This window comes from Pan paniscus, chromosome 12 (genome assembly GCF_029289425.2).
Source record: "Pan paniscus chromosome 12, NHGRI_mPanPan1-v2.0_pri, whole genome shotgun sequence".
NCBI classification, from domain to species: domain Eukaryota; kingdom Metazoa; phylum Chordata; class Mammalia; order Primates; family Hominidae; genus Pan; species Pan paniscus.
The window spans coordinates 116,556,091-116,579,626 of record NC_073261.2 but is presented as its reverse complement, the minus strand read 5'-3'; the positions used below and the strand labels follow the sequence as shown (position 1 = coordinate 116,579,626).

The following is a 23,536-nucleotide window of genomic DNA, read 5'->3' as shown; positions in this document are numbered from 1 at the left end:
GGCTTCCCTAAGTGCTGGGATTACAGGCGTGAGCCACCACACCCAGCAGCTCCAACAATTTTAAATGGACATTATTTTATAATAGAGATGTTTGATCATTAATAACCCTTTCTTCAAAGAGTGAAATATGCACCTGTGAGCCAGCAAGCCTCACCACAGCCTCTCAGCTCCCCTGTTTGGGGTGTTTGCTTGAAATGGCATTGAGCCGAATGGCTCCACCCCGCTCGGTGTCAGTCAGAAGCAAGAGAGGTTCACTGGAGGTTAAGGCCAGGGCGCTTGAGCCCAGGGCTTTTTGGTAACTGTGTTGCAACTATTGAGCCTCCTTTGGAATGATCACTCTACAGTGAAGCCACAGGAAAAGAATGTGAGAGACCTAGGTTCTTCTAGCTGCCAACAAGTGGGTGACACCCAACATGACATAGCTTCTTCTGCCTACATTCTGAAACAAGGAGAGCTGGCTGCTGGCTTCTTGGCGACTGGGTCTGGGTCAAGTCCCAAGTATTTGACAAGACTCACCTGAGACTCCAGTCATCCTGGCAGTGGCAGGCAGGTATAGTGGGGACGGGTGTCAAACCTTCATAAGCAAGCACGCTCAAGACAGTGTCACAGAAGACACAGGAAAACAGAGCCTGTGGATACCAAACAACCGAGAGCTAATCCACAGTCAGTGTGTTCTCTAAGTTTGAGAATCAACTTAGAGAGTAATCAAATGCCATCTTCTGAGCCAGACACTGTCACTAGCACTGCCACGGCTGCCACATGTGTCCAGGTGCTCTGTAATGAGTGCTGTGGGCTGAACCCAAAATCTCATGCAGAAACACCCACCCATTGGCAGTACCACCACTAGAAGGAAAATACGGGGTTTGGAAACAAGATGTCTGGGTTCTAGTCCCAAACTTATTGACTATGAGACTGAATTACGTTATTTGATCTCTCTGGACTTTGTTTCTCCATCTACAAGGTGGGTAGAACCCTGCCTACTTCCAAGGGTTGTTTTAAGAATCAAATGAGCTCAGGTATGTGATCACATTGAGCACTGAATTCTGCCAAAAGAAGGTACATGTCATTATCATCCTGAATAACTACAGTAATTGTTGATCATCTACCATATGCTTGTCTCTATGCCAGATGATGAGGACGTTTTAAAAATATGAGATATAGTTTTTGTCCCTTAAGCAGCTTATGCTACAGTGAGGGAAAATGGGGAGGTGGAAAGTTTAATATTGACCTAGTTCCTGAAATGTGCCTGGCATTGTCTGAGATACTTTTCTTAAACCAAAACAAACACAACCTTTGGTGATAGGAATGATTATCCCGTATCCCACAGCTGAGGAAAGTGAGGCTCAGAGGGTAAGAAACTTTGTCACAGAGCTGGTGGTGAGGGTGGAGATTTTACACTCCCTGCCTCCCACACCAGTTTCTCCAGAGTGGAAAGACTTTCATCTCGCACTGGCACGACCTTGAGACCCCGGGTTCTGATGAACTGGGGGGACAGGTGCTTGGATGTCAGGGTGAAGGCTCTGCCATCATCTTTCAGCCCCCTGAGATGTCCCTTCAATATGGGCTGTTTCATCAGGGCTGAAGTCCCTGAATGTGGGGAATTCCACACATGGATTAGGTAACATGTCCAACCAACAAGGATGTGGAGGAATTGGACAGGGTTCCTACTGCCTAGTCTTTAAAGAAGATGAACGCCATCTGCCAGCGTCTGTCTGCCAGGTATTGTGTGAGTCTTTAAGTACTTTATTCATAGTTAACTCCACGTCTCTTGATGTATTTTCCATGTTTTACAGATAAGAAAAGCAAGGACTGGCAGTGAAGTAGACTAAAGATAAAAATCAGAGGCAGCCCTGGCATGTGAATCTGTATCTGCCTCAGTTCCTCCCTCGGAATTGTGCGGAACTGAGTCAAGTAAAGGCAGAGCCACTTGCGATGAGTGGCTTCACGAAGGACAGCAGAGGTGCTTGGGGAGTCCTCCTACTGGGATGGGAAGGGTTCCTGGAAGAGCTGGCATTTGAAGTTGGCCACTAAAGATGTAACTTGGGTGGCAAGGGAGAGAGGAAAAGCACAGGCAATGCCAGGCGCCTGAGATTCAGGACGTGCTCAGAGAACTCTGTGACAGGGGTGCAGTGACTCTACTGAGATCACCCTGCTGGTCAATAGAAGAACCTGGACTAGAACCCAGGTCTTGTAACTCTAAATCTACTATCCACCTCCCAACCCCACTCAATGCACCCATGAGCCTGTTAGTACAGTACCATATGGTCTCCAATGGGAGCGGGGGTCCCAAATTAGTTCTCTACTCTGAAACTCATGGCTTGGGAAGGTACCTTCAAAGATCCTCTTTCTTTGAAAAAACACTACCTTTGAGCTTAAAAAGATTATTGCCAAACAAATAAAAAGATGAAAAACCTCAATCATAACTTAAAAAAAAAGCAATTCAAAACAACGAGATCCCATTTTTCATCGAATAGACTAGCCAAGCAAACTTCAATGTTGCCCATGGTTGTCTAGGGTGCGGCACGGTAGGCAGTCTGATATTCTGTGGTAGGAATCTAAATAAGAGCAGCCTTTTGGAAAACAATCTGGCAAGAGCCAGGAAAATGGCAGCTGCAGGCCAGGTGCGGTGGCAGTGGCTCATGCCTGTAATCCCAGCACTCTGGGAGGCCGAGATGGGTGGATCACCTGAGGTCAGGAGTGTGAGACCAGCCTGGCTAACATGGCAAAACACCATCTCTACTAATAATACAAAAATTAGCCGGGTGTGGTGGCAGGTACTGGTAATCCCAGCTACTCTGGAGGCTGAGGCTTGAGAATCACTTGAACCCGGGACGTGGAGGTTGCAGTGAGCAGAGATTGCATCACTGCATTCCAGCCTGGGCAACAAGAGCCAAACTCCATCTCAAAAAACAAACAAACAAAAAACCAAATGGCAGCTGTGCATTCCCTTTTCTCAGTAACTCCGATTCTAGGAATTTATCCTATGGCAATACCTGATCAAGTGTGCAAAAATGTAGTTAGAGGAATGTGTTATTGTGAATGTTTGTAATTAAGAAAAGCTAGGGGAAAAAACCCTAATTGCTCACCAATACATTCAAGTTATCATATAGCCATTCAAGGAAGCACCATACAGCCATTTTTTAAAGTGAACTAGATTTCTATGTGCTGATGTGGAAAATGTTTAAACCATAGAAAGGAAAAACAAGCAAGCTGTGGAAGATTGTGCAGTCCGAATCCCATTTGTCTAAGACAATAAACCACGTGAGTGCTTGTACAGACAGAAGATATCTGGAAAGATCAACACAAATTGTTCACAGTGGTTGTCTCAAGGATTAGGGGCTGGGGATGGAGGAGGCCAGGGACTGCATTCTGTATCCTTCTGCAGAGCTTCAATTTCTTCCTTTCTCCTTTCTTTGTCCCGTTCCTAATCCCTTTCTATCTTTTTTTATTTTTGAGATGGAGTCTTGTTCTGTCACCCAGGCTGGAGTGCAGTGGCGCGATCTTGGCTCACTGCAACCTCCGCCTTCTGGGTTCAAGCGATTCTCCTGCCTCAGCCTCCCGAGTAGCTGGGAATACAGATACCCACCACCATGCCCGGCTAATTTTTGTATTTTTGTTAGAGATGGGGTTTCACCATGTTGGCCAGGCTGGTCTCAAACCCCTGACCTCAGGTGATCTGCCCACATCGGCCTCCCAAAGCTCTGGGATTACAGGCGTGAGCCAGCACGCCCAGCATTTTTTCTTCCATAAAAACTATGTGCATATATTACTTTAATAATTTAAACAAATAGTAAAGAACTTAAAAATGAAGAGGGTAGGCCAGGCGTGGTGGTTCACATCTGTAATCCCAGCACTTTGGGAGGCTGAGGTGGGAGGATCGTTTGAGCACAGGAGTTCAAGACCAGCCTGGGCAATATGGTGAGACCCTGTCTCTACAAAACATACACAGACACACTAGCCAGGTGTGGTGGTGTGCACGTGTAGCCCCAGCTACTCAGGAGGCTGAGGTGGGAGAATCACTTGAGCCTGGGAAGTCAAGGCTGCGGTGAGCTGTGATGGTGCCACTGCACTCCAGCCTGAGTAACACAGTGAGACCCTGTCTCAGATAAAATAAAATGAAATAAACAGGGTTCATGGCAACAGGTCATAGATAGAGATTTTCATTTCTGTTTGAGAGAGCTATTAGAGACAAACTAAACAATCCCATATTCAAATTGACAAAATAGACCCAATGTTTTTAATTACTACAGCTGTGGTCTAATAACCTCAGGCTCTTCCTGTTCTTGTTTTTGGCTTTATGATTGGATATTTCTTCATTCATCCCCTATTTATTTTGTGCCTACCATGTATTAGGCTCAAGGACTTTCATCTTCTGCAATGGGGGGGTCATTTAAAAGAGCCCCAGCTACGCTACAGAAGGGAGGAGACTGAGCGCAGAATGCATGCCTGCAGAGGACTGGATCCATTCAGTAGACATTTGCTGGATATTTTCTATGTATATACCAGGCACCAGGAACATAAAAATGAAGGTGGTACAACCTCTGCCCTCTCTGGAAAAGCTCACACTTGGTGGAGACAGACACAAACAGGAAAGCCCATAAGACAAACATGGTGATGGGCAATGCAGAAGGCGCTGTGGATCCCACAGGACACCTTGTCCAGCCTAGAGGGTTGGGAAGGCCACCTGGAGGAAATGAGCCAGGCTGGAAGTTGAGTGGAGTGGGCCAAGCATGGAGGGAAGGAGCAGGGAATGGGGGGACGGTGCTTGGGAGTGAGCAGTAAGGGAAGTGCTGGGCCGCCAAGGGGAGGCTGAGCTCAGGAGTGTGGACTTTATGGTGAGTATAACTGAGTGACAAGAAATCTGTGTTTTATAAAGGCCACTCCAGTGGCAGTGTGGAGCCGGGTCAGAGGAAATAGAAGAAAGGCAGGTAGAGGGACACTGTTCCCAAGTCAGTCCCTTTGGCACCACCCTGATGACTTGTACCCTATTTGGGACCATCTGTGCTGTTATTGACTAGCATTTTTCTTAAATTAGCGTGCTTAGAAAACATAATTGATTTGGCAGGGCGCGGTGACTCATGCCTGTAATCCCAGCACTTTGAGAGGACGAGGCGGGCAGATCGCCTGAGGTCAGGAGTTTGAGACCTGCCTGGCCAATTTAGTGAAACCCCATCTCTACTAAAAATAGAAAAATTAGCCGAGCGTGGTGGTGGGCGCCTGTGATCCTAGCTACTTGGGAGGCTGAGGCAGGAGAATCGCTTGAACCCAGGAGGCAGAGGTTGCAGTAAGCTGAGATCACGGCACTGCACTCCAGCCTGGGCAACAGAGGGAGATTCTGCCTCAAAAAAAAAAAAGGAAAAGAAAAAAATAATAATTGATTTAAACAGGAAACTAGTGATAAGAACAAACAACAGGCTGCATGGATCCTGTGCTGGGCCCGGGGTCAGAGGACAGAAACTGCGAAGGGCGGTCTCAAGTGAGGCTGCCGATTCCGGTCCCTGAAGGCCTTGGACCAGGGCACAGAGGAGGGGCTGCTGGCTGCAGGAGGGCCCTGTGACCTCATGCTGCTCCTCACTTCACCTCCTTCCCTTGGCTTCCACGCTTCCATTGCTTCCGACCTCGGTGTCCCCGTCTTCTGTCTCCTCCACTGGCTCTTCTTCCCAGCCTTTCTGTGTCGGAGGCTCCTGGATCCAGCATGGGTCCCATCCTCTTTCCTTCCTGCCTTCTCATGGCTTTAAATGGCCTCTAGACGTGGGCGGCGCCCAGATGTGAGCTTCAGCCCAGACTTCTCCCTTGCACTCCAGCCTCGTACCCAGGAGCCCACCTGATTCATGGATTTTTATCTCCCATACATCTTGAGCTTAGCACGTCCAAAACAGACTCTTGTTCTCCCCCAAATCTTCTATGCCCCAGGTCTTCCGTATCCCAGGGGATGGCAAATCATTCCTCCAGTTGCCCAGCTGGAAACGCTGTAGTCATCCTTGATTCTCTCTTTCTCTCACACCCCATATCCAATTTTCAGACAATCCTGCTGGTCCCACCTTCAAAGCATATCCAGAATTCGGCCACTTCCCACCACCTCACTCTATTGCCCTCGGCCTGCATCATGGCAATGGCCTCCTACCTGGTCCCCACCACGCAGCAGCAGAGAACTATTTTAAAATGTGAGACCCTGTCACTACCCTGCTCCAAGCCCCTCCAAGGCGTCCCCACCTAGCCCAGAGGCAAAGCCACAGTCCTTATGGAAGCCCGCAAGGCCCTGCTCAATCCGCTCCCCTGCGCCCACTATCTCTGACCGCAGCTCCCGCCTCCCTGTGCCCCTCCAGCCACCCGGGTCTCCTCAAGGGTCACAAAACACACCAGGGTCCCTGCCTCAGGTACAGTCCCACCTTCGTGGCCCCTCATCTCCTTCAAGCCTGAAAGCCTCGCTCCTCCCCGCCTCCCCAGGGCCTGCCTGCTTTACCTTCCAACCAGCCACACCATTTACTTGTTTTTGTATTGCCCGTTACCCCAACTAGGAAGGCGAGGAGTTGTGTCTGTTCTGTTGACTGCCCTGTCCCCGGCGTCTGGGGTCGCGCCTGTCCGAGGGTCAGGTCCGACGCTGGGCATGTGGGGACTCAGTGAGCAGACCCTGGGAAAGACGGCAGCTCGGGAAGGACAAGTGGGGGCCGTCGCGGTGGAGTGGTGCCCGGAGCCGGCCCGGGGCGCGCGACTGCACGGGCAGCGTGGGGCGGCCGCGCGGGGAAGTGGCGCCCGGGAGGCTGCGGGGCACAGACATCGCGGAACCCCAGGGACTGCCGCCGAGGGGACCGCGGGAGCTGCGAGGGCAAGAAATCCTAAAAGCGCGCGGCCGCGGTGGGCCAGGAGAAGGGACATTCCGGAGACGGCTCTCGGGGGAAGCCACGGGACTCGGGCGTGACAGCCTGCGAGAACCGAGAGGTGAGACGCGCGACCGGGGAGCGCGGCGACCGGCAGAGGCGCCCCCGCCGGGCGAGCGCAGTGGCAGCGCGGGGCGCTGGGGCCGGAACAGCGGGCAATGTGGGCACGGGGCGCGGAGGCCTGAGTGAGCGAAGAAGGAGGCGGCTGTACGGCCGGGGCTCGTCGCGGAGGGGATGGCCGGGGACGGCGGGGGCGGTGGCGGGGCGCGAGCGGGGGCGCTCTCGGTGCCCGCGGAGGTTGGCGGGTGCGCGCCGCAGCCGCAGCGCTCCCTCTCCAGTCAGGGCAGGCGCGTACGGCCGCGAGCCGGGCGCGCAGTCCCGGGAGCGCAGTCCCGGGCGCAACCTCGCGGAACGCGCGGCCCCCGCCCCCCGCCCCGCGCCGCTCGTCCCCGTCAGCCCCGCCCCGGCGCTCTTCTCGCCGACCAATCAGGAGGCGCGACCGGCCTCCCAGCCCCGAGGCCTCGCCCCCAGCCGGCGCATCGCCAGCCAATGAGCGGCCGAGCCCGGCGCCCAGTGCGCGCAGCCCGCGCGGAGCCGGCTCAGAGCGAGAAAAGCAAACCCAACCCGTCGGGGCCGCCGCTCCGGACCCGCAGCCGCCGCCGCCGCCGCCGCCGCCTCCTCCCCCCGGATCGGGTGTACTGTCCCAACCCGAAAGTCCAGTTCTGCGGCCCGGCAGCGGCGAGCGGGCGCGATGACACAGGAGTACGACAAGTGAGTGAGGCGCAGGAGTCCGGCCGCCGCGGGGGGGCCGCGCTGAGGGGCCGCACCTGCAGCGAGCGAGCCGGGCGCAGACCCGAGGCCGCGCGGGCGGGCGGGCGCGGGGCGCGAGCCGGGGGCCGCTGTCCACTCCACGCCGCCACGGCCTCTGCCCCTTAGCCCTGCCCGGCTCTTTGTTCGGTCGGAGCCTCGGGAGGAGAGACCCTGTCCTCGGGGAAACTCGACACCGGAGGGGCCACCCTCCTCCCCGGCCAGGTTGGGTCCCCTCGGGCGCGCACCTTGGGGTCCGGGCCCCCGGCGCGGTCGGGTGCGGCGCGAGGTCGGGGCGCAGCCAACGCCCCCGGGCCTCCCCGCCCCCCTCTCCTGCCCGGTCGGCCTCGGGAGCCTGGTGGGGCTCGCGCCGCGTCGGGACAGGTGGACTTCTCCAGGTAATCTGTGGTCTCAGGCTCGTCACTCGGCGACCTGCTGGAACCTCCAAAACAGAAATGTAGGGAAAGGTTGAAGTGCCCCGATGTCCGGGCGTTTTCTTTTCCCTGGCTGGCGGCATGAGTGGGAAAACGGCTGTAGGAGTTATTTTGCCACTTGCATCATTGATGGTAATTACAGATTACCGTGTTTTTAGTGCTCGAGAGAATCAAGAGGATGAAACTTTGAAATCCGGGTGTTAAACGAGAAAGTACTGTACAAGCTAACATGCTTTTTAGAGTGTGTGATTTAAAAGCGTATTTCGACAAATGTGAGGTGGTAGTGTAATAAGGCATGGAGGATTAACTGGGCGAGGGAGTTTTCTGTATTTTCTTTGCAGCTTTTCTGAAAATATAAAATTGTCCTAAAAATTTTAAAAACTTACTAAAGAAAAAAAGGGAAATCGCACCAGGCCAGTCAGTATATTTCAGATCAGTAAGTTTAAGGCAGATAGGTACCCCTCCCAGTTTCTTAGTTATTTGTGAAGGATCGGTTTTTGTCAGTGTGTTCTTTTTCTGGATGAGATAGATATTTTGTATGGAGTATCTTAAATGGATTACTCTTGTGTTGTAGAATATGCAGTTAAATTATTGCCTGAAACATATTTCAGAAGTCTGGGAGATCGCAGACGCGGAGTTTAAGGCTCACCTGAAAGTGATGATGAGCCTTCGGCGACTGAAGCCTACTTCCTGACTGTCATGAGGAAGTAGACTAAGAAAGGCAACTGGTTTTGTGTTTATTTCTTGACGTATAGTTTAGATAAGGCAAATTTTCCAAAGCTAACATTTTGGCCTTAGGCAGGCTTTGGAAATATGAAACACCTTCAGGGTGATTCCAAACATAAAGCCATTTCTTTCTCTGTTTTCTATTGCTTGTACAAATTTGGGATGTGGGTGGGAGAAGAAGGGAAGTTGCAAACTAGCATTAAGGGAATTGAACAGCCAAGTGCTGTCATAGTCTTCTGCAAGTAGCTATTACGCTATTAATTATAGCTTAGCAGTACATCAGTCAATCAGTCCATGGCACCAGCCGTTCAGTAGCTGTTGTACTCTGGTCCTGATGGCTCAGGGAATGCCACTTTGTATATTTCTTTATTTTCTTCAAAGTTGAGATTTGTGTAAGCAATCTTCTCCGTTTTTAGACAAATGATCTGCTGGCTTTGAACAGTCTTTTATGTTTGTTTTGTGTTAAAATAGTATATCATGTCAAGACTTTCTTACCAAATGTAACATTTATGCCAAAACGTGAGTAAAAACATTGGCTTTCAAATAACACTTCATTTTGACTGAGGATACATTGTTGGATTTTTGTCCCCGTTTTTGAAGATGCTCTCCTTTTTCTAAATCTGTATCTGTTCTTAAAGGCCCTGGGTGACTCCCAAACGCTAACCTTTGTTGATTACTTGAAAAGATAATCAGTCTTTCTACATTCACTTTTAAAATAGGTAGGTCACCTTTAGGCCATTTACATATTTCATTTGTATGTTGCAATGAGAGCCAGTCCTTCAATTTGCTTGTTAGAATTGTAATAATTCAGAGGAGTTCCAAACATTTAAAATTTATTTTTCTCCTTGAAAATAAACTGCTTTGTTTTGCTAGAGTCAGTGTTCCATTTTTTCTCTTTATTGACTTATTAAATAGTACCAACCGAACAGTTGTTGAGACTGTTTACATTTCAAGTTTTTGGAATTAGTAATGTTTGCTTTAATCTTTTAAATTAAATCTTCTGTAAGGTTTCACTAAGATCGCCATTGATTTTTTTGGATTTTTCCCACCAAACTACAGTGTTAAAATGAAACAGTTCTTGTGCAATGTGGAAAACTAGCAAAGATTTTTTAAAAGCCAGATTTTCCCACCTATTTTTTTTTAAACTTTTTGTTCAGTGGCTTCATTTATTGTTGGATATCCTTAAGTGTTTATCTCTAAGATAAACAGTTAACTCCCATGCCAGAAAATTATGCCTCTTTATTGATTTACAGTCCCCTTTGGCCACATTCCATGCTCAATCTGCTGGTAATCAGTAGAATATTCTGGCTTTCTCATATACCCTGGAGGATTGCGTGAAGGATCCCTTTTTCTTTCTGCTGCTTCTCCCCTCCCCACTCTGTTCAGGTAGGAATTTTTAAGGCATGGCAGCCACAGTAGAAAGAGGGAATAACATGTAGCAGTGTGATGAACGGCACACGCTCTTCTCAAGAGGGGACAGTCCTGATTGTGTGTTGGAAGAGAACAAGTATTCTCTTTTCTTTACTGTGTCCTTGTGTTTGTTTATGGAAAGTATTTGAATAGCCTGGCATTTTCTCGGGGATGGTTTTGTTTCGCTTTTTTGCCAAATAGTATACCCTGGGTTCCACGTGTAGGTGAACTGCCAGTTCTCTGGCTGCCTAGATACTTTATGTCTTACTGTGGGACCCATTGGTCTGCACTTACGTGGTTTGTCTTCTGGTCTTGTCTTAATTTGACTTCCTAGGGTCATTGATGAAACAATAGGCTATTTTATAGGAATGTCAAGGAATTGGTAGCTTATGATGCCTTGCAGTAGAAAAGTGTGTGTTTTTGTTTTTGTTTTTAATTTCTCTGAAGCAAACGGCCAGTGTTGGTTCTTCAGAATGAAGCACTTTATCCACAGCGGCGGTCCTACACTAGTGAGGATGAGGCCTGGAAATCCTTCCTGGAAAACCCTCTCACTGCAGCGACCAAAGCGATGATGAGCATCAATGGAGACGAAGACAGCGCCGCTGCGCTGGGCCTGCTCTATGACTACTACAAGGTGGGTTTGCCTGCCTTTAAAACCCTTAACAGCAGTCTCCAATGCACTTGATTCAGCAGCATAGAAACAGACATTTGCTGGTAGAATGCCATGCAAGTTGCTTCTGTAGTGACTATAAATAATTTAATGAGTACTTTGACTTACTGTGATTCAAAGCTAAAAATCTGTGATTGTAGAATCAAAGGGTTGTTTTTAAAACTTGCAAAGCGGTCAGCTGCTGTGGCTCTATCCAGAAGGTGAAGCTGCCGTAAAAGAAGATGCTAGATGTGCCTTCTTGGGTTTGAGCATCTCACTGAAGGTGGTTCTTAGTGCCATGGAAAGTGGGCAGGGGTCATTTACCTTTTCACCTTTGTTCCTGGGTAGTCAGGATGATTTCCTTTCCCTAAATGATACTACAGAGCCTTTGAAATCATATTCTGTAGTCTAGGACTGTCCAGTACCAAGATCAGGATATGTTTTGTTGCCTGTTTCTAGAGATTTGGAGTACTCTTAATTAAATATAATCTATACTCTGCATGGAATTTTACATGATTTTCATTATCTGGAAGTGACACTACTGATTTGTCTCATCATCATTGTCCTGATAACACTAGCTGCCACTATTATGCTAGACATGTTACCAGCCTGTGTGTGACTTCTCACTCAGAGGTCACAGCTAGGATGTGTGCATCTGGGGCCCTAGTCTGGTCCATGGCCGAGGCCACTGTCTTTCTAATGCAGCGTGCATACTGCTCTCCTTCTGGATTCACCTCTCCATTCTTCCTTCTGACCAGAAACACACATTTGGGGGTGGCTACGTCTTTAGGGTGCTACTTAAAACAGCAGACTGAGTTGAAGCACAGCTTTGCCACAGGGCCTTTGTCTCATTGTCACTCTGTGTGACTAACTTGTGTAATCATTGTGTTGTCATCAGTACCTGTATAAAAACAGGATCTGTTTGGGATTACCAGAAGCTTCTTAATGACAGTGTCTTCTCATGAATGTAGTGTATTTTTTTTACAGTTTATTTTTGCTATCTTTTTGTTTTAAAAACTTTCAAACCTACATAAAACTTAAAATAAGAGGATAATTAATTCCTGAATACCTTTACCCAGAATCGCCAGTTGCTAGCCATTGGCTACATTCTGGCACTGTATTCTTTCCTTAATATAAGAAATACAGAGGTGAAAGAAGCCTAGGAGATAGTTTTATTATTAAAATTAGGGTGATTAGCCTGAGCAACATGACGAGACCCTGTCTCTACCAAAAATAAATAAATAAATAAATACAGAAATTAGCCGGTTAGTACACATGCCTATAGTCTCAGCTACTTAGGAGGCTGAGGTGGGAGGATCACTTAAGCCTGGGAGTTGGAGGCTGCAGTGAGCTGAGATCATGCCATATCACTACACTCCAGCCTGGGTGACAGAGACAGACCCTATCTCAAAAAAAAAATGGGGTGATTATTTCCTAGTATGAGGCCATGTGTCTAACTAAGTTGGGGCTGAGGGATTGAGGTAAGCTCTTTTTTCTTTGAATATGAGCAGAAACTTGTGTAATAACTAATGATGCTAGAAGAAACCCTTACCAGGGAAACATAGCCGTGAAGAGTTCCTTTGAAGTGGAAATTATTATATATCTGTTCTTATAGCTTGTTTTATTGACTTATTATAAATTAAGTTCCTAAAACATTAATTATGAAGTTATATATTTTTAACTGAAACTTTTGAGAATGGGAGAAACTCGTTGGTACAAGTTTTGTGCCAGAAAGGCCCGTGTGATAACACTAGGTGTACTACTCCTGCGTCTCAGAAGCATATAAATCCTCATGTCTGTCCATGAAGGGTGATGATTTTAGTGGTACTTACTTGTCAGACTTCTTGTGATAGGTGTAAATTTATTTTCTTCTTCTTCTTTTTTTTTTTCTTTTTTTTTTTAATAGAAGCAGAGTCTCACTCTTGCCCACGCTGGAGTGTGGTGGTGCAGTCATAGCTCACTGCAACCTCAACCTCCTGGGGTTGACTGATTCTCCTGCCTCAGCTTCCTGAGTAACTAGGATTATAGGTCATGCCTGGCTAATTTTAAAATTTTTTGTAGAGATGGAGTCTCACTATGTTGCCCAGGCTGGTCTCAAATTCCTGGCCTCAGGTAATCTTCCTGCCTTAGCCTCCCAAAGTATTAGGATTACGGACGTGAGCCACTGTGCCTGGCCTATTTTGTTTTTCAAATAAACTGAATTATTTGTTTCAGGTCTTTGGCTGTATAAAGCATCAGTCATTATTACATAATAATTTTGATAAAGCTTGAAAAGCATATTGTTAATACATGAAGCAGTATTTTTTTTTTTTTTATACAGAGTCTCGCTCTGTCGCCCAGGCTGGAGTGCAGTGGCGCAGTCTCAACTTACTGCAGCCTCTGCCTCCTGGGTTCAAGCAATTCTCCTGCCTCAGCCTCCCGAGTAGCTAGGACTACAGGCGTGTGCCACCATGCCCGGCTAATTTTTTGTGTTTTTAGTAGAGACGGGGTTTTAACAGGATGGCCTCGATCTCTTGACCTTGTGATCCACCCGCCTCGGCCTCCCAAAGTGCTGGGATTACAGGCATGAGCCACCGCACCTGGCCAGCAGTGTTTTGTCTTTAATGGTGAAAACAAGGATGCAGGAATAGAATTTTCACGCTGAAAGCCATTTTTAAGCACCTTAGCCATTTTGGAGTGCGCAATGGGGTTAAATCTCAGTTGAGTTATTTCTACAGGACACTCACTAACATTTGCCTACTTTTCACTTCCCTTGCAAAGAAAAGAACCAAAAAAGGAATAGAACACTGAGTTAGACTTGTCCTTTGGGTGATGGACGTATGAATCCCAGCGTATCTAAAGACAGTGATCATATGAAGCCCTCATTTGGATCTTAGAAGAAATGAACGGTTAACATGGCTGTTCCTTCTGCTTTTGCATTTGATCTGAATGGAGGGTGGTAGGAAAGAGCACTGAGAAAGTTGGAAGAGCTCCGTTGTGTTTTCAGTAGCTTCTTCTCTAATGTTGTGTAGATAAACGAGTAAAACCAGGGCAGAGGTATTTCTTTTTTTTTTTTTTTTTGAGTCAGGAAGGGTCTTGCTCTATCGCCCAGGCCAGAGTGCAGTGGCGCAATCTCTGCTCACTGTAACCTCTGCCTCCGGGCTGAAGCGATCTTCTCACCGCAGTCTCTCTTGTGTAGCTGAGACTACAGGCACATGCTACCACGCCTGGCTAATTTTAAAAATTTTTTTGTAGAAATGAGTTTCACTGTGTTGCCCAGGCTGGTCTTGAACTCCTGGGCTCAAACAGTCCTCCCACCTTGGCCTCCCAAAGTGGCTGGGATTACAGACATGAGCCACCAGCTTTGGCCAGCGGAGGTATTTTTTTTTAAGAGATGAGACCCAAACTCCATGACAAAATAAATTTATCATGCCCTGAGTTTATTTGGCAACTCAATAACAGTTGCTTTTTACATATCAACCAGATGGGTGACTAGATTTTAAGCTCGTTGAGGGCAGATATTATTCTTTGTGTGTCCCCATAGCCTGGTGTTTGCTAGGCAACCAGTAGATAAATGAATGATTGAATTTACTGAAAAATAAAAGGCTGTATCTTTGGGTAAACTGCACTTCACTGGATAAGAGCTAAATTCTTTTCATGTGTGCTAATATCAGGTTCCAAGAGAGAGAAGGTCATCAACAGCAAAGCCAGAGGTGGAGCACCCCGAGCCAGATCACAGCAAAAGGTAACATTCAGTGCCTAACAGCATAAAGAGTGCAGGGGGGAAATGCCACGTTTCTGTAACAGCAAAATGGGAGTTTGTTTAAATGAACAACCACTAGTGAAAGAGATAGGTAAGTTGGACTCTTACTATCTAAATTCAGATTTCATCACTGATTTGCCTCTGTTGCTCTGAAATTTCCTTTTTTCTTTGGGCGTAGTAGTTGCCTTTTCTAGGATGAAAGCACTAACATTCTCCTCCTCCAAAGGGATAGTTTTAGTAATAACTTCAGTATTTGCTTATTTGTTTTTGAGGTTTTCTTCAGAAGGATGTGGCAGTGGTCTATTAGAAAAATTAAGCACCAGTGACTCTTGAACAACTGCCTGAGTAAAATTGAATAAAGCAAGTTAAATTGTATTCAAATTCCTGTTGAAATTATTTGTGAAATATTTTAGATTAAAACTTTCAGAAAATTTAATTAACGTTTGGCTAGCCATGAAAAACTTTAAAAAGACACCTTTTAAATTGTCTTGTGTTTTATTATCAATCAAGGAATGAAACATATTTAAAGGAAGAATGATCATCACCCAGTATCCCATTATCGTGATGATTGCTTTATTCATTGTTTTGATGTGTATGCAAATTTTATGTAGCGTAGTTGTGTTCACAGATAGGATTTGGTAGTGTACTTTCTTCTACTTAGTTTGTTTCATAAACATTTTCTCTGTGTTTTAATCTTCATAATTATCCTTTGGAAGAGGACTTGTGGCTTTTATCTTTTACTTTTCATTATGGGCATTTTCAAACATAATAAAAATAGAAAAACAGTATAAGCCCACATGTATCCATGACCAGCCTCAACAGTTATCGACACAATTCCTCTTGTTTGGTTTGTTCTTCCCTCTTCTTCAACTTTGAGATTAATTCCTGGTTTTATTTTATTTATTTTTGCTGGAACATTCTGAAGCAAACTAAATATCCTTATAATTGCTGCTATATCTAGTTTTCACTATTATGAAGTCTTAAGGAACAACTTTCTAGACTTTTTCCGTTTTAGGATAAATTCCTGGGAGTGAATTTATGGTTCAGGGTTCAAACAGTTTTATTGATCTTGAAATGTACAGAATTCTCAATTTGCCTGTTTCTTGAAGCTTCAGCCTATATGATTTCTGGGGGCTTTGAAAATTCATTCATTTTACCCACTGGAAATCATCTTGTATTGCTCAAATTATTTATCAAACCAAAATTTAATTTTATAAAAAGCAGATGTGTCTACTGATACAATGTAACAATAGGTTTTCTTTGGTGAAAGAGAAAGCCAGGCCCGGCACAGTGGCTCACGCCTGTAATCGCAGCGCTTTGGGAGGCTGAGGCAGGTGGATCACCTGAGGTCAGGAGTTCGAGACCGGCCTGGCCAACATGGTAAAACCCAGTCTCTACTAAAAATACAAAAATTAGCCAAGTGTGGTGGCGCGCACCTGTAATCCCAGCTACTCGGGAGGCTGAGGTGGGAGAATCGCTTGAACCCGGGAGGCGGAGGTTGCAGTGAGCCTAGATCACGCCATTGCACACCAGCCTGGGCCATAAGGGCAAGACTCTGTCTCAAAAAAATAAAAATTTTTTTTTAAAAAAAGGAGAAAGCCAAATGGCATAGGTGGTAGGAAAAGTGGTGACCAAGTAATAATAGCTCATACTTCTTGAAGACTGTGTGTCAGGCATTATTATACACCTTTTAGTGTATCATCTCATCTCAACCTGATGAGAATGGATGCCATTATTGTCCCCATTTTACAGATGAGGATTCAGTTACTAAGAGATGAAGTAACTTGCTCAGGTGACACAGAACTTGAACCCAGGCAATTTGACCCTGGCGTCTATGCTGTAACCCCAGTTGATCAGATCACATAGCTTCAGGTTTCTAGTAAAACACAGTAATTGTTTTTAGGATTATGGAAAGTAAAGCTTGTTAGAGGAGAGCTCTGAGCCCTTAGTATTTCGAATGAAATTTTACTTAATATGTTTGGATTTTATTTGACCGATAACCAGAAAGCCTTTTTCCCTTTATCTAGTAATGGGTAGTTTCGATGTTTTCTGTTTATTCTGTCAAGTGTTATTGCACAGGACCCAACAGCCCAATGCCATTAGGAAAATAAAAATTGTCAAAGAACTACATCAGCATCGTGTTTGAAAGCAGTTTTCTTTTCTTAAAGAAACAGCATACCAGTTGTGACAGAGCAGCCCGTCATCTCTGCTGGAGAAAACAGAGTGCAAGTACTGAAAAATGTGCCGTTTAACATTGTCCTTCCCCATGGCAACCAGCTGGGCATTGATAAGAGAGGCCATCTGACAGCTCCAGATACGACAGTCACTGTCTCCATAGCAACGATGCCTACCCACTCCATCAAGACAGAAACCCAGCCACATGGCTTCGCTGTGGGAATCCCCCCAGCAGTGTATCATCCTGAGCCCACTGAGCGGGTGGTGGTTTTCGATCGGAATCTCAGTACTGACCAGTTCAGCTCTGGTGCTCAAGCCCCAAATGCTCAAAGGCGAACTCCAGACTCGACCTTCTCAGAGACCTTCAAGGAAGGCGTTCAGGAGGTAAGGAAACAAAAACATCTTCCTAAGACGCCTGCGTGTTTGTATAAGTATTGGGTTCCACCTTTTCCTTGTTATGTAAGCGTGAAACTCAGCCTGAAATGAATGGATTAGGAATAAAAGATTTTTTTTTTAAGAGAAAAGGCCCATGGGTATAATTTGTAAACTAAACCTATACAACCAGAAGTTATTATCAAGGGTGCGAGGCTAATCTTACCAGCAGCTGAGTTAACAATTATGATTTCAGCTAAGGGGTTTGCTGGAGAAGGAGAACCCCATACATAATCTTCTGTTGACCACACGTAGACTCTCCTAGTCTGTTTTCAGCACTTCTCCCAGTGCCAAACAAGCTCCCTGGAGCTCATATAAAATGAGTTATTATGTCTTTGCTTGGTGTTTCTTGGTTGGTAATATAGTCAGGGAGAGCACAAATGCATTGTGTGAGGTTTACAAATTAATTCCAAATAATTCTGGGGGTTTTATGGTGATGAATACCTCACTCAGCTAAAAGTTAGGGACTACAGGACTAAAGAAACCATACTTAGTGACTTGGTGGGGTAAAGAGCATCCATCTCTGCGTATGGAGTTAGGGGCAGAATGTTAGCCTTTCCTGAGAAAATGCACCACATCTCTTCAGCTGTGGTGTGAACTTGATGCTGTCTCTTAACTTGGTATAATGATAGGGTGACTTTTAAAAGTCATGAAATTTTGGTTGCAGGTCCTAGTGTTTGAACAGAGTTGGGATGTGTGTGAAAGACAGAAAAGGGGGTCGTGAGTCAGAAGCACTTAGTGGGAGTACCTACACAGCTTGTTGTAATTTACTTGAGTGGCATATAAAAGTGGATATTTTCTCTGTTTTAATTTTTTAAGTATTTGTAGAATCAAAATTTTTACTCAAAAATAAATATGGAAAGGATAGTGGGTTGCTGTAAGCCACATACTTTTATGCGGTACCAGAGCTTGGTCTTTAGTAAGCATGATAACCAGTTAAATAGTTGTGGCTTATCACATTGATATTTCAGGTTTTCTTCCCCTCGGATCTCAGTCTGCGGATGCCTGGCATGAATTCAGAGGACTATGTTTTTGACAGTGTTTCTGGGTAATAGATGTCTTTTAATTTGATTTTTAATTTGCAGCTTTTATAACTTATTCCTTTCTTGTTAACTTGATAAATCAAAGGTGGCTTTAGCAGGCTTTCCCCTTATCTTACTACTTTTACTGTGGTACGGTCTTGGGCAGAGGGCATCTGCTTCAGTGCTTTTAATTTTGAACTCTTTGAACTATGTTTCAAGTTTCCTTAATTCTTGGTGTTGGTGCTTTTTCTTTCTTTTGGATTCTTTATGTGATGGTAGTAGAATGGAATCTAATAGGAGAGGTGAGGGGATTAAATTAGGTCTCTGAGGTCCTTTCTGTTGCCAAATATATATAATTAGGTGAGAATTTAGGAGTAATATCAAGTGATAAAAGCTTTTTTTTTTTTTAAATCAGCCTCACTAATGATAAAATAAATGAAGTCAACTTTTTTTCTGAGCTGACAACTTTCTTTTGACCTCACAAAATTGTATCTCACTCTGGGAGTATGAATATTTTCCAAGTTAATTAGGAACTCATATTTTGTTTTATGTGTTTTTTACATGTGTTATATTTTACAGCTTTAAAAGTGTCTAAGATTTTATGGGAATTGAGACTTCCCTTATAGATCTGCCTCAAGATGCAGGAGTCCCAAATGGAAATACCTTTAGGGTTTAGGATAGGGGTCAGCTAACTTTTTCTGTAAAGACTCAGAGAGTAAATATTTCAGGCTTTGTGGGCCATACAACCTCTGTATGTTTTTGCAACTACCCCGGTCTGCCGTTGTGCAAAAGCAGCCATAGGTAATGTGTAAACAAATGATGTGGCTATGTGCTAATAAAACTTTAGTTACAAAAATAGGTGTAATCTGCTGAGCCGTGGCCTGGGAAGGTTCTTAAACAACTTTAGGGGCATATATGAGTGGTAGTGTTAGGTAATAGGTAATGTCGAGAATTGTGGCGTGCCTGCCTATTAAAGACATTTAAATTACAAGTAGGAACAACAAAAAAATGCTATATAGGCCAAAAGGAATTTAGTCAGAGGAACACCAGCCACCTGTCTGAAACCTCTGCTGGATAAATATCAGATTGGCAGCATGTCTTGTGAGAAGTTCCTTCCAAAGTCCTTTCCACCTATCAGTATCTTTAATATCTCGAGCCCTCAAACTCAGGATGTCCGATTACTGACATCCATCACGTCATAGAATTTTTAATCGGCAATTTGTACTTCCACCTCTGAGAGACTTGAGAATTTTTAGCTGCTGAGTACTTTTGTTTCAGATTTTCTTTAAGTGAAAAAGATAGCAAATGCTATTTATAATATGATGTATAGCAAGCTTCCACGAGAGTAGATTTAGAGACCTGTGACTTTTTTTGTCCTTCAGGAACAACTTTGAATATACCCTAGAAGCTTCAAAATCACTTCGACAGAAGCCAGGAGACAGTACCATGACATACCTGAACAAAGGCCAGTTCTATCCCATCACCTTGAAGGAGGTGAGCAGCAGTGAAGGAATCCATCATCCCATCAGCAAAGTTCGAGTAAGTTCTGCTCTTAGTCCTGTTCTCTAGGAAAGCTAGTCAGAGCCTAACATTTCCAGGTCTGAAGCAGCTCTGAATGACCGCCTGAAATTGCAGCTTTAAGCCTTCACTGTAAAATATAATACTAAATACGTTTTCCAAAACATACTCACCCTTTAGTGTCTTTATGTTGTAATGCATTCTCTTTCACAGAGTGTGATCATGGTGGTTTTTGCTGAAGACAAAAGCAGAGAAGATCAGTTAAGGCATTGGAAGTACTGGCACTCCCGGCAGCACACTGCTAAACAAAGATGCATTGACATAGGTAAGCAGCTCAAGAGCCTGCTTTTATTCCCAGAGGTGCAGCCATCCAGTTTTCTAAATCCAATTATTTTTGGCAGTGATCAGCTTCCTGCCGAAAGCATTTGAATTTTTATGCCAGCTACTGATCTGTTCCAAACACTGTCCTCGGCCTCCTGGAACCAGTGCTCTCACCATTGCTCCCATGCAGTAATGGGACATGTGCCCACGTGGTGGCTTTCCACAGGACACTAGGGCCAGAAGCCATGTAGCTGGCTAACCTGAGAATGTCCCCACTGTTCAGTCTGCAATTGCTTTAAGGGGTAATATCTTCTTTAAAAGATTCTGATTATTATTTGGAGATGATGGAGGTAGAGAAAAAAACAAGTAAAAGAAAGATATTGCTGCTGTGCAGTTGCCTAACAGTCTTCCCTAGTCACGTGCTAAACCGTGTAACTAACCTCTCTGTGGGCTGTAGTGGCAAACCTGTGCAAATCTGCATTTACTGAAGTAGCGTTACACAGACCTCTGTTCTTGCCATGTATGTAATTTTCATGTAAAACCATTGTCTGTATCACAGATGGCTGTTTAATATTAGTGTTACTTTTTTTCTTTACCTTTTGTAATGCTCTTGTTTCCTTTTCAGGAGAATGAGAACTCAGTTCTAATCTTGGTTCTACAGAGTAGTTTTGTGACCTTGGGACTGTTATTTAAACTTTTTAGACCTAAATTTCCTAATTGTGACATAATGAGATTGAATTAAATATGTCTAAGCTTGCCTCTATTACAAAAACTCTGTGATTCTTTTTCTTCGTATTTTGAACTTCTTCTAATTGAACAAAATGTTAATTTAAATTGTCCAGAGGTGATAATGTTAAAAACTAGATCTTATTTTGAACTGCTGGGATCCCATGTTGAAACTAAAACTCATGAGTTTTCATTTTCTCTTCCACCGCTTCCTATAGCTGACTATAAAGAAAGCTTCAACACTATCAGTAACATCGAGGAGATTGCGTATAACGCCATTTCCTTCACGTGGGACATCAACGATGAAGCAAAGGTGGGTGGTGAGGTCTGGTTGCCTTATGTCCAGCCATTTGAGAAATGGGAGGAGTTTAATGATTTGACAACTGATTTTTTTTTTTTCACAGTTTTATGTGTTTCATTCTCAGGTGTTATGAAACTATCCTCTCCCCTTTTTATTCTCCCCTCCTCCAAAACAGATCATTTTTGTTGCCATCCTTTGCACAGAGTCCAGTGTGTGAAACATTGAGATTAAGTTGCACTCTGCCACTCCTGCCTGTTCAGCCTTGAGTCTGACTCCTCATTTGCTTTGCCTCATTTCCTCATTTGCACAGTGGAGGTGATATCTGTCTCCTCCCTATTCAAGGAGGTGTAAGGAGTAATGAAACAATGCCCATCAGACTGTTGGAGTGGCTTTGAGAAAGGCTCTTAAATATAAGTGATTATTAGTAGTACTCTGTTTCATATCATCACCTTGTAAATATGACTCTGTGTTAAGATTCTTCTGTCTTGGGCTTTTCCCATTGAAGAGTTGCCTCCAGTTCAGTTGGAGTAACTCTAATTGGCCAGAGTTACTCCATGTGGGCGACTCTAATGGGAATTTTTGTGCCCTTTAAGAAAAATTCAGCATATTCTTAAGTCCTTTCTGCCTTGCCCCTGCCTTCTTCCCTGTGAGTGTGATCCTTCTCCACTCAATTATTAGAGTTCCTGTATTTCTTTCTTTCTTTGGATTACTTTAAAAACTGGGAGCTCAAGAAACTGAATAGAGGCCAGAAGTGGTGGCTCACACTTGTAATCCCAGCACTTTGGGAGGCTGCGGCGGGTGGGTCACTTGAGGCCAGGAGTTTGAGACCAGCCTGGCCAACATGGTGAAACCCTGTCTCTACTAAAAATACAAAAAGTAGCCAGGCGTGGTGGCACACGCTTCTAATCCCAGCTACTCTGGAGGTTGAGGCAGGAGAATCGCTTGAACCCGGGAGACGGGGGTTACAGTGAGCTGAGATCACGCCACTGCACTCCAGCCTAGGCAACAGAGTGAGACCCTGTCCCCCCCAAAAAAAAGAAAAAAAAAAACTCAATAGAAACATAGGTGATTTTTCAGACAGTTGTTAACAGAAGACTGATCTTTAGTTTTCCTTACAATATTAGGTATAGCATTCTCTCAGAGACCTGGTAGAAAGAAGTGATGTTCATCTTCTTGTCCTTTCTCAGTCTCTGTTTTTTACTTTTTCTTTTATTTATTCAATAAGAATTTTAGTAACTTTTAGAATAAGACACTGTATTAGGTGCTGACTATTAGGGTTTCATTTTCTCCTGCCCCAGAATGCTTTTGAAAATCATGTGACTGGGTCTTGAGAGCCATGTTCTGCTTGTATTATAATTGCTTTTCTTTCTTATCGTTGTCATCATGTCCAAGACAAACATGTGCCTTTCAGGCTGCAGACTCTAGGCAGTTGGGCCCACCAGGCAGTGAGGAAGCTTTAGGTGATTGTGGCTTTAGAAGGGTTTTCCTGCCAACCACCTCAGTCACATACAATTGTCAGGTGGCTGCATAGTCCGGAGTTTGTTGCTTGGCTAAGCAATAAATAGAGAAACTTTCCATTTTATATAATTGTTGTTACAGTTGTTTTAAAATTAAATATCATAATAGGACTCAGTCCACTGGCTACTACGAACAGCCTATGAAAAGTATTGGCCTTGTGCCCCAGGATGCTTTTATTCTTAAAGCAAACTGGAGTGTTACTTGCTGTTTGCCATTGGGGCCTCACTGAGAAATTGTGGAGGAGGCGATAAAGAGCCCGTAAGTCCTGAGTTCCCTTTTCCAACTTATCCATGACCTTGGGTTAGTCCTTCAGTTCACTAGCTCAGTCCTTTCCCCTTGATCCCCCAGGAGAGTCACGAGGTTAGAGTGGCCAGCTCTTCTTCGTTGGGTGTGGTCAGGATTAATAAGCGCTTGTCATAGGCTTGGAGATCTTGGCCGAAAGGCCCAGCGCATGGGCAGGGCGCTTTGTTTGTTTGATGTGTCACTCTTTGGGGTGGGAGTAATGAAAGCCTCTGATGACGGGTAGGGATAATGGCTTGTTTTATTCTGAAGGCCTGCAGCATATTTGTATTAGAAATATTGTTGGAGGAGTGGCTTAAGTAGCCTTAATAGCATTGCTAATTGATGTAGGTAAACTCAGTTTCATTTCCCCTTTCAGACCCCCAGCACTGATGTGATTTTAAGCCTTTGCCTGCCGCCAGAAGGGTGTTGTGCCATTTCTTAATGAGGCTGCTGTCTTTTGAAGCTGATATCAGGCAGCAACTTCAAGCATGTGTTCTAATTAAGTATCGAGGTTTTTTGCTTTCCCTGGCCAACTTGATGTTTTCTGTTTTTATTCTTAAAGTAATTAATGCCTCAGGGCAGCAAGAGTGAACAA

General features: G+C 44.9%; 1 protein-coding gene across 1 annotated transcript in view; it reads left to right on the top strand.

Moving 5' to 3' along the window:
* Positions 1-7,465: 7,465 nt before the first annotated feature.
* Positions 7,466-23,536, top strand: part of GRHL1 (grainyhead like transcription factor 1) — a 50,125-nt gene continuing 34,054 nt past the window's right edge. The window contains exons 1-8 of the mRNA XM_034952595.3: positions 7,466-7,649; positions 10,703-10,889; positions 14,558-14,628; positions 16,815-17,205; positions 18,225-18,301; positions 19,658-19,814; positions 20,007-20,118; positions 21,059-21,153. Of these exons, the coding sequence (XP_034808486.1) occupies positions 7,630-7,649; positions 10,703-10,889; positions 14,558-14,628; positions 16,815-17,205; positions 18,225-18,301; positions 19,658-19,814; positions 20,007-20,118; positions 21,059-21,153 (1,110 nt within the window). The 5' untranslated portion in view covers positions 7,466-7,629. The remainder of the gene's footprint in view (positions 7,650-10,702; positions 10,890-14,557; positions 14,629-16,814; positions 17,206-18,224; positions 18,302-19,657; positions 19,815-20,006; positions 20,119-21,058; positions 21,154-23,536) is intronic.